At 31.3% G+C, this 19,148-nt stretch overlaps 1 protein-coding gene across 2 annotated transcripts; it reads right to left on the bottom strand.

The window, feature by feature from the left end:
• Nucleotides 1–793: 793 nt before the first annotated feature.
• LOC107613872 (uncharacterized) lies at nt 794–3,702 on the bottom strand. 2 transcript variants are annotated; one of them, XM_016316048.3, is made up of 4 exons: nt 3,460–3,702; nt 3,308–3,373; nt 2,137–2,694; nt 794–1,892 (listed from the first exon to the last, which is right to left on the bottom strand). In XM_016316048.3, the coding sequence occupies exons 1-4, from the start codon at nt 3,535–3,537 to the stop codon at nt 873–875; spliced, it is 1,722 nt and encodes a 573-aa protein (XP_016171534.1). In that variant the 5' UTR covers nt 3,538–3,702; the 3' UTR covers nt 794–872. The 2 variants fall into 2 exon arrangements, with proteins under 2 accessions (XP_016171534.1, XP_016171535.1); XM_016316049.3 differs by having other exon boundaries at nt 3,466–3,691.
• Between the last annotated feature and the right edge of the window lie 15,446 nt (nt 3,703–19,148).

The following is a 19,148-nucleotide window of genomic DNA, read 5'->3' as shown; positions in this document are numbered from 1 at the left end:
TTGGAGATTCGAAAGTGGGACCTTTGAAAGAAAAAAAAAAAGCACATTACCACCGCCACAATATCCTTTAAGGTAGAATAAGCTAATAATAATATGGATAGTATAAATATCAGAAGCCATACTGAATTCTCTCTTTTGACAAACACACTTTTAAAAGCTAATAGTGTTATGTATATATATAATGTAAAATATTATGTTTATTCTTTAATAATAATATTGTATTTATTTGAGTCACCAAAAAATTTAAATAAATTATTAAAATATTTTTTTTTCTTTTTGTATCATTAATTATGTCTAAAAATACATACATTTTAAGTTTTAATTTTTTATTTTAATTTTATTTTTATAATTTTTATATTTTTTTTAATTATAACCAGATTAATCGAATAAATCACCCAACAGTCAAATCAATAATCTAGTCATATGACCGGATCAATTACCAATTCAGTTATGATAACTATACTTTTTACATTAGATATTCAAACATAAAATTATTTTTTATTTTTTTATAAGATTTTTTAAAAAAATAATTAAAAAAATATTTTCTTAAAAACTCACCCAAACAAACCCTTTGTAACCCTTTGCGACTAATAATCTCATGTTGCAAGAAAATCTGAATTGTTTTTTATCTTCAACATTTATGTAGCATGATATTGCAATTCTATATTGGGGAAAATTTTTCATTATGGCATTATCCGAGATTCCGAGTATCATTTGTAATGTTTCTTTTGTAAACATTGGAATGATTCCCTGGCGTTGACTTCGCAGATTTTGAGTGACTTTCCTGCCACCATAGCTCCAATAGCGTTTGCGTATATAAATCATCTAACATCAGACTGTGCTAAATTCACCAAGAGACAAAATTGGATATGTTACACATTGCAGACAGTTATAGAAGAAAGTGAGGGATCAGAGGCTCCACTAATAACACCACCATTACTCCTAACTCGAATCAGATAGTCAACGGCGCTTTCAGTAATGACCTCGCCGGGGATCAAAACCGGTATGCCTGGTGGGTACGGACATACAAGATCCCCAGAAATCTCACCAACACAATCCTTTATTGATACTTTCCTTTTGCTTGCAAAAAAGGCATCTCTTGGTATCAACCTCGTGACTGTATCAGCAAATGGTGCATGACCAGTAACCACCGTCTCTTCAGGTTGATGAATGTGTGCATATGTAGCAGCTAGATGTTTTATGCCGAATATAAGCCTTTGGACATGATCTCTACAGGTTCCGAGATTAACCGCATAAGTAATGGATTTACTCCCAACGAGTTCACAGACAATTCTGAAATCCCTGTACAAGATCTCGTCTGCCTCATAACCTGACAAACCAAGCTCCCAAAAACCAACGGTAAGCCGTAACGGATCAATACCAGGAAAGGTTGGAAAGCTTGAATTTTCAAGGACTGAGATACCCGGGATGCGTTTTAGGAGGCACTTAGTTTCATTGGCTAGTTTGATTGCTTGGTTGAAAACACTGGCCAGGCTTTCACTAAGTTGAGCTCTAGCAGCGTCTAGAGATGCCAAAAGCAAATAACTAGGGCTTGTGGTCTGAAGAGTTTGGAGACATCTAGAAATTTTCTCCTTATCTACAATGTTACCAGACAGATGTAACATAGATGACTGAGTAAGAGAGCACAGAACTTTGTGAGTGGACTGCACAGTTAGATCAGCGCCTTGCTGGAGGGCTGAGTTCGGCAGCTCAGGATGAAAACCCAGGTGTGCACCGTGAGCTTCATCAACTATCAAAGGAATTTTATGAGAATGACACAACTCAGAAATCTCACTCAAGCTGCAGCAGATACCATGATAAGTAGGTGAAGTGATGAAAACTGCTGCTGGTTTTTTACCTTCCCTTTCTAGTTCCTGGATTACTTTCAAAACCTGCAGCAACATCTACCCAATCAGGATCAGCCATCTATCTACATGGGAAAAAAGGAAGGAAAGAACAAAATTTGATGAGATAACAGGAAGAGCTTATAAATATTGGCAAGCTAAGAAAGTACAAAATCCAGAATAAGTGCCCATCTCCGTTTACGAGTTTAAAACAATCTAATTATGATGGCAATTCTGGTCATATCAGTAGCAAATCCATGTTCAATATGATAGTGTATCAAATCTTAAGCACCTGTAATGGGGTGACACCACCTGCGATCTCCCAATCATTCTTATAATCAGGAATTATGTACTTGGGTACTGCGCCAGATAAAACCATAGCAGATATCACTGATAAGTGACAATTCCTAGGAAGAATCAGAAAGTCTCCGGGTGAACATGTCGCCAATATTGCTGCTTGGATCCCACAAGTAGTACCACCAACAAGAAACCATGTCTCTGATGATCCAAACAGTTTGGAAGCTTCTGTTTGTGCTTCTAATATGGGACCCTCAGGACAAAAGAGGTTGTCAAGCTCCGGAAGCTCAGGCAAATCATGAAGATATGGTCTTATTCCAATGAGCTGAGTCAATGAATCCGGAGCAGCATGCCCTCTGTTATGGCCAGGAAAATGAAAACTGGCAGTATTTAGTTCTGCTGAAGCTTTTAGTGCACTCACTAGTGGAGGTAGGCGATTTTGCTTGAATACTGCAGAGTGTCTACTTAAAACATGGTTATCTGTGATTGGTTCAGTAATCACTCTTTCAACGCTTTCATCTTGCACATGTACTGGTGGTACAAAGCTTCTTTCCTGCCAAACAAAAGAAACAACAAGGCGGCTAAGGTGAAGTCTAATGCAGTGAAGAAACAATTAGTTCATTCACCACATAAATGAGGAAGCAATAATGGATAAATAAATTGTCTCATATAATCCAGGTTATGAGACTATTCTTATTACCCCAGTGAACCACAGTTTTTGCTTCCATACTTTACAACCAAACAAATACTAAGAAACATAATGATAGACAACTTGTGCATTAATGTTCGTAACTCCTAGGTCAGAAAGCTTTTTTTTTTTTTTTTTCAATGTCTCAGTGCACACCAAGATTAGTTCCTAAACAAGCAATGAAGCACCACAGACTCCTCCTTCAGTCTCTGACTGAACCATCGCATGTTAAGTGTGTGAATCTTCCAGTCTCTTTTAAAATCATGTCCATTGTTAACCAGGTCATTTCCAATTAACTCATATTCCAAATTCCCAAGTTCCCACAAATTGTTTATTCCACCAACTGCTACTAATCACAAATTCACTTTTTTTTTTTTTTCTTTTTGTGTCATTCTGCAGCAATTTACTAGAGATACAAAGAAACGTGGGAACAAATGGATGTGTAAAGAACTATAGCAAAATAAAAGTTGAAGCTGACCCGAGAGGCAGGGTGAAGCGGAACCCTAGGTGAAGTTCTGAAAGTGAAGTTGTTGGAAGAAGAATCCTGCAAAGAATGAAAAGAATTGGATAAAATGAAGATAAACAAAAGAGAAAAGGAGAGATTTTGACTTTTGAGGTGTGAGTTGTTACTGTTACGGGAAAATGAAGAAACCAATTTGGTGCATAATTGGGAGAGAGAGTGAACGAGGGTGGGAACATCACTTCCATTTCCGTTACATTAAACTCTGTGGTGCCTTCCTCCTCGTCTTCCTCTTGCCGCTTCAGCTGTTTTTCCAAAGGATAATTAGTTAATTACATTTAGTATTGAGGCCGTAGAAGAATGAGAGGATCTATTGGGTGCGTTTGTTTTTGGGAATTATCTATCGTGGGAAGACCAATTGTATATTTTTTCTTAATGTTTTGAATAGATTAAATAATGTTTTATTTTGTCACCAAAAAAAAATAATGTTTTATTTTATGAAAAAATAGTAACTAGCATTTTAAGGTTAATTAATTTTTAAATAATATAACAATATTTTAAAGTTAATTTTAAAAATATTAAAATACCAAAGTTAAATTATTAACATATCCCGTAATAAATAATTTTTAAAATTATCCTTATATGATTAACTAAGATGATATGATTGTATTAAAACTTAGGAATTTTTATATATAAAAAAGTCTATAATATTCATACACTTAATTTTTAAAAGACTAAAATAATTTTTTATGATTAATTTTAAATTATTAAATATCCTTTTTATAATAAAACTTCTTTAATTATATTTCAAATTATAAACGTTAATTTTTTAACAAATTAAAATATCTTTATAATTAATGTTCAAGAAAATAAAACAACCTTTAAAGGTTAATTTTTAAAAAAATCTAAAATACAATTAATTCATATTATTTAACTGTATTAGAAATTAGAAATTTGAATATGATTTAAAAAAAAAAACAAAAATACTCTTGTAATCCATATTTAAAATACTAAAATAACTTTTAATTATTAATAAAAAATACTAAATTATCCTTTTAGGGTTAATTAATATTGTTTAATTATATTAGAAATTAGAATATTTATCTAATATAAAAAAGACTAAAATATTTTAGAAATAATTTTAAGAGACTGAAATATTTTTTATAATAAAGAATATATAATTATTTTAAAAATTATAAATTATAAATTTTAAACAAACTAAAATGCCTCTATAGTTAAATTGTAAACTCAAATTTTTTTTATTGAATTATCAAAAAAATATTAGATCATAATAAGAATTTTTTTTGGACACGCAAAACTCTACATATGAAACTTAATATATTGTCCATGCTATTAAACTTTAGATTCTTAGTAATAAAAACTGGATTTATAACTTTATATAATAAAAAGGTTAAAAATTCATGTTTACAAAAGAACCCTCGCATTATTGTCAAATTCATCATGTACCTTGGTTCTTTAAGAATCTAAATGCTCTTTCTCAACCTAAGAAAACTCCTTTTGTTTGTGTTTTAAAGGTGAAAAATATCTTTAAATTTTTTAAATACAGAAGTGATTTTGTATTTAAAGTCACGTTTATAAAAAATAACAAATTCTATTCTTTGTGTTTTATTAATTAATTTTTTTTTATTTTTTTCTATTAACTCTATTTTTCATGCTTGTTATTTTTTATTTATGAAATTTTTTTATGAGTTCTTTATTTATTTATTATTTTAATTTTTTGTTAAATTTTTTGTTTGATATTGTATATTTTTATAATTATAATTTTTATATATTATATTTATTTTTATCTTTTTATAATATAATTTATTCATCTCATTAAATAGAGTAAAGAAAAAAATTAACCATAAATAATAATAGTAGTAGTGAAAAATTATAGTGTACTAAAAAAGAGTATTAAGAGTACTAAAAAAATATTATATAAAAAATATACTAAAAAGTATAAAAAAAATTAAAAATATTTAAAAAAATAATAATATAATATTATGTCTTTTTAATAATTATCTATCTAAAAATAATTTTAATTAATATTATCCAAACAATATTTATTTTATCAAAATTAATTTTGTTAAAATTATTAAACATAAATTATGTTGACACAAATTCACTTCTACCTAAAATCAATTATATAAAATCTCTTTTATTTAAATTTCAGTTTGACAAAAGCCAATCCAAACATACACTAAGATACAAATTACCTAGATTGAACGAGAGATAAGATTATTCGTAGATCGTCTATAACGCTAGGAGGAGAACTCACTGAAGGACGGATAAATGGCTATAATGTAATTTTTTAAAAGATAACTTTTCGAAATTTTTTTGTTTCAAACAAAAAAAATATGTCATAAAAAACTGTGAGTTTTGGATGAATTATTGGAGGAGAAAATTTTATCAATGAAAGTTAAAATTTGTCAACTAATTTTATGACATGTTTTTTTTTTGAATGAGAAGCTCAACACAACAAGTGGAGCAATGAGTGTAGCAAAGAAACAAAGCAAAAGCAAAAAAACCCATAACAAAAGCAAACATAGAAATCCCTTTGTCATCTCCGACATTGCCATCAACAACAGAAGGGGTCGACACCTAACCACTCCTTGTAGTTCAGAAAAGACAAGTTGATAATCTCCTCAACCCCTTTTCTTTTGTTCTGAAAAATCCTCCGGTTGCGTTCCAGCCATATGTTCCAAATGATCGCACAGAAGCACATCATCCATCTCTTGCACTCTTGTTTTATTTTTGAGTTCTCAGTCCAACTTTAGAAATGCTCCTTTACTGCACCTGAACACACCCATTGCATTTCAACATATGATAACCAAGCACACCATACTTGTCAAGAAAAGCTGCAACCAAAAAATATATGGTGGCCATATTCAACACCATTGTTACATAACACACATAAAGTATCTCCTTGGTGAATGACCCCAAGTCGACTCAGTCTCTCCTTGGTGTTGACTCTGTCAATCAGGACAAACCAGACAAACAACTCTACTCTGGGTGGGACAAGGTCTTTCCAAATGGTCCTTATAAAACTATAGCTTGATATATCCTCCGAGACTATTTCCACCTACAACACCTGCACAAATGAGTTAATATTAATTTTATGACATGTTAAGATCAGTTAAATTAATAATCAATAAAAATAATAGAGTGGTATAAAAGTTTGATAAAAAAATATATATTTTTTGTTAATTTTTTTGTGCAAGTTTTTCATGTAGAAATTTTTTCAGAAAACATAACAAGTTACAATTATACTAGAACAATTTGGAAATGATTGGTTCTTCTAAAATTTAAACTGTTTGTATAATTTATTCTGATAGACGAAATTGACACTAAAGAGAGATTGAATAGACTAAAAATTATTGGTCATAGTGATAATATTTATGCTTTGTGTAAGAAAGATATTGAATTTATTCATCACTTGTTCCTTGACTATGAGTTTATTTGATAGGTGTGGTGTGCATGGTTGACGGACTTTGGTAGAGCGTGTTGGAAATTCTTAAAATTCCTTAAATCCAAGACCATTTATGTTCAATCATTAAGAAAGAAATACTTGAATGCGGAAACATACCTGAATTCATAAGCATGAAAGTTTGGTTATTTGATTTTCCTCAATCAAAGCGTTTTTTATCCCTAATAGGGTTGAATCGCAATTTCTCTGATAGGAAAAGAGCTACAGAGGCGGCTTTGGCATATTGAGGATCAAAACCTTAAAGTCACTGTTTATATTTGAGTGTGGCACTCATTAAACCCTAAACCCCAATACAATAGCATCTCTAGTTTTATTCTCATTTAATTCCAAATTAAAAGTAATAGTGACTTATTTTATTAGCATTTATAACAATAAATGATATCACCGTTATATAAGTTATTTAATATGAAATAGCCTAATTTGTAATTATATATATATATATATATATATATATATATATATATATATATATATATATATGTATGTATGTATTTCCCATATTAGAAAATAATAATTTCTCAACAATCTCCCACTTGAGTTATACATATATATTTTTCTGAGATAATCACATCTTATAAATTTTATTTGCGCATCTGAATATTATTTCTCTAATTACTTTAACAATCTAGTCCATCTCATATATTAGTTATGAAATTACCGTAACTTTTATCACATTAGTGGCGCGACGAAACCACGATGATCACTATACTAATACACTCAACAACATAGATTAAATTTGGATGAGAAACTTCAGAAATTACATGCGAAAATGATCTCATCCATGCCTATTTCTAGTTGGTCCAACTATAATAAACCTTATGAAATCACGAGTCAGAGTGAAAATAAAAACTAAATACTTTATTTTTGTAGAAATATTTATTTTCGTAAATTTGTCTAAATCATATGAGTATCCAAATGCACACTCCTACTAAAACAATAAATCATAAAATGATATGACACCTGTATAAATAGTATCTACATGAAAAATTTTGGATGTTTATTTCTTATAAACCAAATATACATACATTTATGGAGTTTGTGCTAACTTATTCACAAGACACTTAAATACTCTAAACTCTTATTTAACAAAAAAGTTTAAAATATTAGGCTACTAAAGATTTGTTTGGGTGAGTTTCTAAGAAAATATCTTTTTTCGAGTTATCTTTTTTTAAAAGATCTTATGGAAAAGTAAAAGTAATTTTATGTTTGGATATCTCATGCAAAAGATCTTTTTATCTATCAATTATGTTTGGTTATAACAATATAAAAGTACTTTTTGTTTATTTATTACATAAAAATATACTTTTTTTTTTAAAGAAAAAACATCTTTTAAAAAAACTGTAATTCTCAAAAAAGATATTTTTTATTTTTTTAGTATTTTTACTTTTACTACTAGAAATTTGCCAAACACGCTAAATAATAAAAAAGATATTTTTTTATTGAAAAAAAGATCTTTATTTTATCAAGATAATGACACCTAAACAAGCACTAACACATTGTCATAAAATAATTCAAGTAGTCTTTTAAATTTATTTTCATAATTTGTGACAAGTATTTGTTGTCAACAAAATGGATGCCTTTAAAAAGTATTTTATATTCAAGTGTTTTAGTAGAAAGAATAACACGTATTTTATCAACACATTTTTAAAAAATTCTTCCAATAATAATATGAATATACCTGTAATGTATCAAAATTGACTTAACATCTAATAAAGTCAGAGTCTGAATACCAAATGATCTCTAACTTTAGTTTCTGACTTCATATGTATGAACATATAATATTTTGCTCTAACAAAATTTGTTTGTTTACTATTTAGTGATCCATTTTTAACTGAATCAAATATCTACTAAAGATACTAATAAAATATAAAATAACTCTAAGTGTACAGATTTATTATCCATCAGACTTCTGCTGAAACATAATAAATTTTATGTACTTTTGAACTTTATAACCTTTTTGAGGTACCTAATAAGACTATACATGTCTCTCTTAGAGCTGAGTATCTAATCTTATTTACAATTCTATATGCCGTTGACATACAAAAATAGTGAAAAATTTGTATAAATTATCAACCGCATTTATTTCAAAAGGACATGTGAGATAATTAATTTGATGAAATATAAGTTACTAATAACAAAGTCTTTCTTTTTTTTTTAATTTCTAAAAAAATTCTATTTGAAAATAGACTAACATTGGCAGATATAACTTTAAAGCAAAATAATATATTCACACAAGCTACATATCATATAAATAAAATTCATCTAATAGTAGGCCTATCACAAATATCCAGCACAATATTAATATTTTAGTCTATGGACGAAAATATTATATAAGCGGTATTTTTAATCTGATAATCAAACATTGATGATGAATGCTGTCAAGTAATAAGTCTATCTTTGGACAAACCTATTGATTACATAGAATCAAATAAATATCACATGTTTATTACCACAAATGCGCATGTAATTTGGTTAAGTACAGAACTTTCTTTGAGTCGACCTGTACTTGCATAAACTACACACACATAAATTTATTTAATGCGATTTACCAAATATTCTCAACAAAATTATGTCAAATAATATGCCTATCTTTGGATCAACTCATTGTTCACATGAAAACTTGAGAATTATACCTATTTATTATCGCAAATTTTTTTATCAATTGGCCAAATACCAACATTTCTTTGGATCGATTAGTGGTTGCATAGTTAAATAGAAAATAAACACAAAGTTAAATGTTTATTTTGGCTAAATAATAAACTTCTTTTGGATCGATTATTGTTTGTATAAATAATAAGCATTGATTTATTCTTAATCGATTACCTAAATATATAAATATCATTGATATGTATTGTAACTCAGCCAAATATAGACTTTCTTTTGAGCATACTAATATTCGTATGAATTACATATTGCCATATTTCTAATATTTTAAAATAAATCAATTTTCACAAAAAAAAAAAAAAAAAACTATTTTGATAGTATATTATTCAATTAATTTATTCTAAAACTAAATTTTATAAAATAAATAAATATAATAATTTAAATTGTTATTAATTTTTTAATGTAACAAAACTAAAATATTTATATAGCATAAACAATGATAAATAAAATTATAAAGCATAATATAACAACTATATAATATTATACGACCTCTTTAATTATACATATATGTACGATTACGAAGAGCTATTAATTTCATTGTGTAACAAAATTGAACTCATAATAATGAACTATAAAAAAATAAAAAATCAAATTTCAAACAAAATAAATATATATAACACAAACTTAATTATGAATTAAAATTCATGCTATACCATATATTCATATTTGCAGCAACATTCATGCGACGAACAACAATTTAAACAAAAGAAAAAAATTTTCGTAATTATACACACACGGTACATATGCTTATTGATTAATTCATATTTATTATGAGGATTCATAATATTATATAGTTCATTATCAAATTATTATCTCAATAAACTCCTTTGCAAAGGCCTTTTAATCCATATTATTATTATTATTATTATTATTATTATTATTATTATTATTATTATTATTATTATTATTATTATTATCAATGAATTAATTCTTTGTGTTGAGTCTGCAGCGGAATTTTGACTTCTAATAGATACAAAGTAATATGAAATTGAACGCTACTCACAATAATGCACTCGCTATATAATTACTAAAGAAAAAAAAAAGGAAAGAAAATGAATAATTGCTAAGGATATGTGAATTACTTTGATTTTATTTTTTGAATTGAATACATTTTGATTTCACTCATTTATATAGTTTTCTAACTTCTATAAATAAAATAGTTTCCTATAAAATCTCTTTAACTATCCACCATTTTCTCTCTTCCATCCTTTATTTGCCTCCTTTGTTTTCTCTCTTCCGTTCTTTTATTCTCACAATTCTCCACATCGTTCACAATTTGAAATCTACTCAAATTTTGGACGATCAAAGTATAGTATTCATATCTGGTTGCGTCAATTTTACAGTGACTGCCTACGTACCCTTGTTCAGGATCAAACCAATCGTAGTTCCTCTATTTCTCCATGTAATGCCTAACATGAAGCAATATTGAGCAATTCCAAACAGTGTTGGAACTTGTTTCCTGACACAAATTTAGTCAACATATCAGCAGGGTTTTCATCTGTGTGTACTTTTATAAGAGAAATGTTACCTTTCTCTATAACATCGCGCACGAAGTGATATCTTACATCAATATGCTTGGTACGAGCATGATGAACCTGATTTTTAGCCAAATGAATTGCACTTTGACTATCACAACTCAGATTCACGCAATCTTGCTTCAACCCCAAATCATCTAGAAGACCCTTTAGCCACAATGCTTCTTTCACCCCTTCTGCTACTGCCATGTACTCAGCTTCTGTAGTAGATAGTGCCACTGTAGCTTGTAACATCGATCGCCAACTAACTGGAGCACCTTGTATTTTATATACATAACCAGTCATAGAACGTCTTCTATCTAGATCACCAGCATAATCAGAATCAACAAAGCCGCTAATTTGACATGATTTTCCACTAAAGCATAAACCTGTGTCAATGGTACCCTTCAAGTATCTTAATATCCACTTGACTGCTTCCCAGTGTGCCTTACCCGGGTTTGCCATGAACCTGCTAACAACACTGACTGCCTGTGAAATATCTGGGCGTGTACACACCATAGCATACATTAGGCTACCGACTGCACTAGCATAAGGTACATTTTCCATGTAAGCCTTATCCTCTGCTGTTGTGGGAGATTGTTTACCAGAGAGCCTAAAATGTGGAGCCAACGGCGTTACCACCGATTTAGCATTTTTCATTTCAAACCTTTCAATGACGCGCTCAATGTATCCTCTTTGGCTCAAGAACAATTTTTGGCTTGATCTCTCTCTTTTAATTTCCATGCCTAATATTTTTCGTGCAGCACCCAAGTCTTTTGTTTCAAATTCTTTACCAAGTTGAACCTTTAACATATCTATCTCTACCTTGCTCTTAGAGGCAATAAGCATGTCATCCACATACAATAGAAGATAGATATAATCACCTCCAGGAAGCTTACGAATGTATACACAACAATCATAATTACTTCTGGAAAAACCTTGTTTTAACATAAAGGAGTCAAATCGCTTATACCATTGTCGAGGAGATTGTTTTAATCCATATAGCGATTTCCTCAAGCGACATACCTGACTTTCTTTACCCTCAACCTTGAAACCCTCAGGTTGATACATGTAGATTTCTTCCTCTAAGTCACCGTGCAAGAATGCAGTTTTCACATCTAGTTGTTCCAACTCAAGATTACCATGAGCGACAAGACTTAAAAGCACCCGTATGGAAGTGTGTTTCACCACAGGAGAAAATATCTCATTGTAATCAACACCTTCTTTCTGTGCAAATCCCTTTGCTACTAACCTAGCTTTGAATCTTGTACCATCTGACTTAGTAGGATCTTCTTTTCTTTTATACACCCACTTACAACCAATTGCAGTCTTTCCCATGGGTAATGGGACCACATCCCATGTCTTGTTCTTATGAAGAGATTGCATCTCTTCCTCCATAGCGACAAACCAACTCTCTCTATCTTTGTCTTTGATAGCATGTTTGAAGGTAACCGGCTCATCATCCTCCACTGAAAGTGCATAATCTACCAAGTTTAGCTGCCCATAATGTCTCAAAGGCTTGTCTGACCCGAACTTCTGAACAAATTTATAATTCCTCTTTGGCCTAGTAGATGCCAAAGAATCCTGCTGCTGCTGTTGTAATGCATGTGCATTTTCTCGCTGAATTTCCTCATGATCAAGTTCATCCTCTGCGTCATCTCGAGTAGCATTAGGATGCTCCACCTGAACATTATTAGAGTCTATTTGTTGGTATTTAGACTCTATCTCCACCACTTGAGTATTTGAACTTTTTCCAACATCACCATCATCTGGCACCACATCTTTAGACAAAGCTACCATAGATTGTTCATCAAAGGTAACATCCCTGCTAATTACAAACTTAGAATCATTTACACTCCAAAGGCGATAGCCTTGAACCCCTCTTGGATACCCCAAAAAGATTGCCTTCTTAGCTCTATCATCAAGCTTATTATCTTTGACATGATAATAGGCTGTGCATCCAAAGACTCTGAGTTTCTCGTAATCTGCATGTTCTCCTGACCATACCTTATAAGGTGTGTCTCCATCTAGAGAAAAATGTGGGGATCGATTCACTATGTAGCAAGCTGTAGCAACCGATTCTGCCCACCATTCTCTGCCTAACCCGGAATTAGAGTGCATACACCTTGCCTTCTCAAGTAGCGTACGATTCAGTCGTTCGGCGACTCCATTCTGTTGTGGTGTTTCTCTAACTGTCCAGTGTCTTGTAATGCCTTCTCGGTCACAGAACTCCTTGAAAGCCCCATCCGTGTACTCTGTGCCATTATCAGATCGTAGAGTTTTCAGCTTCCTACCTGTTCGGTTTTCAACCATTGCTCTCCATCGCTTAAAAGTATCGAATACCTCATTCTTATGTTTGAGGAAGTAAATCCAAACATACCTGGAATAATCATCAACAAAAGTAACAAAATACCTGGAACCACCCTTGGAAGTAACTTTAGCCGGGCCCCAAACATCAGTATGCACGTAGTCTAACAACCCTCTGCTTTTATGCTTGCTTGTAGAAAACTTCACCCTATGTGCCTTTCCATACACACAATGCTCACAAAATTTCATTTGTGGTTTCTTCATATTCTTCAGCAAACCTTGTCCACAAAGCAATGATAGACCTTTCTCTGACATATGTCCAAGCCGCATGTGCCATATTCTCGTGCAATCTGTTTGATCTCTACTTCCATCGATTCTAACTGCTAACTCACCTATAACCGTTGTCCCTAAAAGAGAATAAAGATTACCGTGACGAACTCCTTTCATCACTACCAAAGAACCACGAACAACTTTCAGTACCCCATTTTCCGCAACTATTTTGCAACCATTTTTCTCCAACAAACCTATGGAGATTAGATTTTTCCGCAAGTCTGGAATATGTCTCACATCCTTTAAGGTTCTTACGACACCATCATGTATCTTGATTCTTACAGTACCCAACCCCACAGTTTTACAAGCATGATCATTGCCCATTAAAACTGTGCCACCATTTATGCTTTCATAGGTAGTAAACCACTTCCTATTTGGACACATATGGTGAGAGGCTCCTGAATCAAGAATCCACTTATCGAAGATTTCATAAGATTGTTCTGTCACAGAGTAACAATCTTCCTCATCATTTGAGACGTAGCTTGCTTCTTGCTTTTCTTTTGGGTTTTCGTTGTTCTGTTTCTTGAAAGCTATCTTCTTATTTGGACAATTTGCTTTGAAATGTCCAGCTTCACCACATTTAAAGCATGTTCTCTCCGCGTGAGGTCTAGATTTTGTCCTAGACTTTCCACGCTTATTACCTTTTCCTCTTTCATTAGTCCTTCCTCTAGCCGCGAACAATCCTTGTGCTTGATCATTATACTCTCTTCCATTTGAAGATGACATTACACTTGTAGCAACCTTACGTAGATCATCTGCTAAAAGTGATGCCCTCGTCTCATCCATGGTCAGAGTGTCACCCACCAGCATCAATGTCTGCACCAGATTTTCATAAGACTTCGGTAATGAAAGTAACAATATGAGTGCCTGGTCTTCATCATCAACCTTCACATCTATATCTTTTAAGTTTGATATGATCCTATCAAACTTATTGATATATTCTCGGATTGAGGTGCCTTCCTCCATCTTGCATGTATACAATTTGGATTTTAAGTAGATCCTGTTAGTTAGAGTCTTTGTCATGAAGTTACTCTCTAACTTTAACCAGACGCCTGCTGCAGTTGCTTCTTCGTTCACCAAGAAAGCAACATCCCTCTCAAGGCATAAGATTATTGCAGCCCGTGCCTCAAGATCTAATTCTTCCCAATCCTCATCTTCCATTCCTTCCGGCTTTTTCTCTTTTCCCGCTAGTGCCTTGTGTAACTTTTGTGATATAAGCAGATTTTTCATCTGCATCCTCCAATAGGAAAAATCATTTTTTCTATTGAACTTCTCGATTTCATATTTGCCTACTTTGACATTACTACTAGTAGAAGCCATTATATTCAAAATTGAATTTTACCACTCAAATAATGAATAATATAATGTTGGCTCTTGATACCAATTGTTGAGTCTGCAGCGGAATTTTGACTTCTAATAGATACAAAGTAATATGAAATTGAACGCTACTCACAATAATGCACTCGCTATATAATTACTAAAGAAAAAAAAAAGGAAAGAAAATGAATAATTGCTAAGGATATGTGAATTACTTTGATTTTATTTTTTGAATTGAATACATTTTGATTTCACTCATTTATATAGTTTTCTAACTTCTATAAATAAAATAGTTTCCTATAAAATCTCTTTAACTATCCACCATTTTCTCTCTTCCATCCTTTATTTGCCTCCTTTGTTTTCTCTCTTCCGTTCTTTTATTCTCACACTTTGCCTATGAGCGTATAAGATAAAAAATGTCAAAGGTCTTTATTCCAAACTCCCAACATTGAATTCAAATATAATAATAATAACAAAAATTTTGAATTCTTTTTTAACGAATCAATATAAATGCTATTCTCACATACTTGGGCAAAATATATATACGAAAACAAGAAATTTTATAAATTTGATTTGAGTCTAATTTTATAAACTCAAATTAAAATTCAATCATAAATAAATACATTTATAATTTTTTAATGATTCAATTATAAATTGTTGGGTATATGATGATGGTAAGATGACAAAATCTTATATTTATGTAGTGGTTTCAAGGCATGATTAGATCGCTTTCTTTAGAGAGATATTTGTCCCCACACTTAGTTGCTATAGGGTTGATGACAATACTCTCCCAGGATACAATGAAACCTAAGAATTTCTTAATTAGCAATTGTAAGAAATTCTCAACTCTCTTGAACAAAAAAACTCTTAATGGTTGAGTAAATTGTACACTTAGTACTTAGTTTCTGAAATAGTGGACAAGGACTTATTTATACATATTGCACGTAGCAATTATGATTAGTTACGTATACAAATGGTTGTGTCTTTTCTATTGCCAATAGATACAATGTTTTGAACATATACAACTCTTAAAGAGTTGTGTCCCTTTAGCCAATAGACACAATGTTTTGAACACACATAATCCATAAAAGGTTGTGTCCTTTCAACCAAATGGTACTAAACGGTTAGTAACCGTTTATTAATATTAATAATATTAATAATAATATCAATAATATTAATAATATTAATTAATCAAATTTGTAAATACCCTTCAATCCCCCACTATTTACAAAATTTAAATGTCATACAAGTATATGCATAAAGAATGTGTCACTAAGATTAAACATTCTTTTAGTGTAAATTTTAAAGTTCTAACGAAGTAATAGGTGTCTAATCGATTAAACCTATACTCCATATGCTAGTACCAAAAATCACACACATTACTTATACCCTCCAAGTTCAAGAGTTTACAATTTTAAGCACTTATATGGCCTTGTGCTCATCCTGGTTTCATGAATATTTACGAGAATAAAACCTCTAAGATTCTCGATTAGAGCGGCACCACTCTTATATTCATATAGGTGGAATCTTTTGATAGATAATATTATCATTCCATTAAGAGTTTAAACTCACCCTCCTAATTTATTGTAAATAGCACTAAATCATATACCTTAGTGCTCCAATTGCTAAATAACTTGTTATTACCCATTAAACCTTGAAACTAGTGGTCTACTAGAATAAGGTTGGGTTCCCATCATTTAGCAATAGTAGGTTTTAATCCCATTTTTGCAGTAGTTTCTTTGATTTTATCCCTTGACAAACCTTTAGTCAAAGGGTCTGCTAAATTTCCTTGAGATCTTATATAAGTAATGGTAATTACACCATCATCTATTAGTTGCCTCACAAACTCATGTCTCAAACTTATATGTCTAGACTTTCCATTATAAACCTTGTTATATGCTCGAGACATGGTTGATTCACTATCACAGAAGATTGAAATGGCTGTCATTTGCTGTGGCCACAGCTTTATATCATATAACAAATTTCTTAACCATTCTGCTTCTTTACCTGCGGCTGATAAAGCTACAAACTCAGCCTCCATAGTAGAATGTGTAATACATGTTTGTTTCTTTGAGGCCCAACTTATTGCTCCACCACCTATGGTGAAAATCCATCCTGAAGTGGATTTGTTATCACTAAGATTTGTAATCCAACTTGCGTCGGAATAACCTTCTAAAACTGCGGGATAATCACTATAATGTAATCCCAAGTTTATGGTTTTCTTGAGATAACCAAGAACTCTTGTTATAGCTTTCCAATGTTGATTGCTAGGCTTTCCTGTAAACCTTGATAATTTGCACACAGCAAATGCTATATCAGGTCTAGTACAATGCATTGCATACATTAAACTTCCTATAACACTAGCATATTCTAATTGTGCTATAGGTCTTCCCATGTTTCCTTCTAACTTAAGATTAGGATCATACGGCGTATTGGATTCTTTAATTGTGAGATGATCAAACTTTTCCAATACCTTTTTAATATAATGAGATTGACTTAAAGTAAAGCCAACTTCATTCTTATGCACCTTTATGCCTAATATTGTATCAACTTCATTCAAATCCTTCATCTTAAATTTAGAAGTTAGATACTCCTTCGTTATACGAATTCCTTCTAAATTGTTCCGATGATTAACATATCATCAACATATAAACAAATAATTACTCCATAATCTTTAGTAAATTTTGAGTAAATACATTTATCCGCACTATTATGTGAGAAGCCATTTGATAACACCACTGAATCAAACTTCTCATGCCATTGTTTAGGCGCTTGTTTTAGCCCATACAAAGAACTTTCTTTTCATTTCCGAGTAGCACATAGCTTTCCGGTTACTCCATATATATTTCTTGTGGAACATTAGTATCATTTTGGGGATATTCTGAATTAGAAGTTGAATAATTGATAAATTTATTTTCAATAAATTCTATCTCTCTTGATTCAACAACTACATTAGACACTAAGTCTAATGTTTATATGCTTTAAAATTTTGAGCATATCCTAAAAAAGTGCCTTTTATGGCTCTTGACCCCAATTTAGTTCTCTTTTGATCAGGAACTCGATAAAAGGCTAAACACCCCCACACTTTAAGATCATTTAAATTAGGTTTCCTTCCTTTCCAAATTTCATAAGGAGAAACCTTTCTATGTCTTGATGGTATCCTATTATGGATATGACATGATGTCAATAATGTTTCACCCTATAAATTGTAAGATAATTTTGCATTTAGTAACATTGAATTAACCATATCTACTAAGGTATGGTTTTTTCTTTCTTTTCCTTTCTGCCAAACTATTTTTTGCGGAGTATATGGAGCGAAATATTCATGCACAATACTACATAATTCACAAAAGTGATCAAATTCATTAAAAAACTATTCTTCACCTTGTAGTGATACAGGGATCACCACTTGTAGATCACGAAGTCTACTTACAAGGATTTGTAATTCATGAATTTGATCCATGACAGGCATAGTATCATTCATAATAAATTCAAAATATTTCATCATAATAAACTTATCTGTTCCTTGTCGTTTAGTATTGTAATTTTCTTCCAAAGATTTACAAATCTCCAATGGTGATTGAATTAACATGTGACCTCGACATGTAATAGTATCTCCATCACGTTTCTTCTTCAATTGAACAATCTTTTCTTCCTCTTCCAGTGTGGAATTTCCAGCAGCATTGGCAATTGATATAGCCTTTGGGTTAATCACATATGCAAGATTGAGAATCGAAAGAAGAAACATCATCTTGCCCTTTCAACGGTTGAAGTTTATTCCATCAAAGCGATCTAACTTGACAAACTCTTGATTCGTGACCTTGAACTTGGTGTTTTAATCTTGTGCCATCTTCAACTATTATCTCTCTAAAATTGTTGGGTATATGATGATGGTAAGATGACAAAATCTTATATTTATGTAGTGGTTTCAAGGCACGATTAGATCGCTTTCTTTAGAGAGATATTTGTCCCCACACTTAGTTGCTATAGGGTTGATGACAATACTCTCCCAGGATACAATGAAACCTAAGAATTTCTTAATTAGCAATTGTAAGAAATTCTCAACTCTCTTGAACAAAGAAAAACTCTTAATGGTTGAGTAAATTGTACACTTAGTACTTAGTTTCTGAAATAGTGGACAAGGACTTATTTATACATATTGCACGTAGCAATTATGATTAGTTACGTATACAAATGGTTGTGTCTTTTCTATTGCCAATAGATACAATGTTTTGAACAT

The sequence above is a fragment of the Arachis ipaensis genome, chromosome B8, assembly GCF_059453495.1.
Source record: "Arachis ipaensis isolate K30076 ecotype BB chromosome B8, ASM5945349v1, whole genome shotgun sequence".
Classification (NCBI taxonomy): Eukaryota; Viridiplantae; Streptophyta; class Magnoliopsida; order Fabales; family Fabaceae; genus Arachis; species Arachis ipaensis.
Note: the sequence above shows the minus strand (reverse complement) of the source record. Positions and strands in the feature narration are given on the sequence as shown.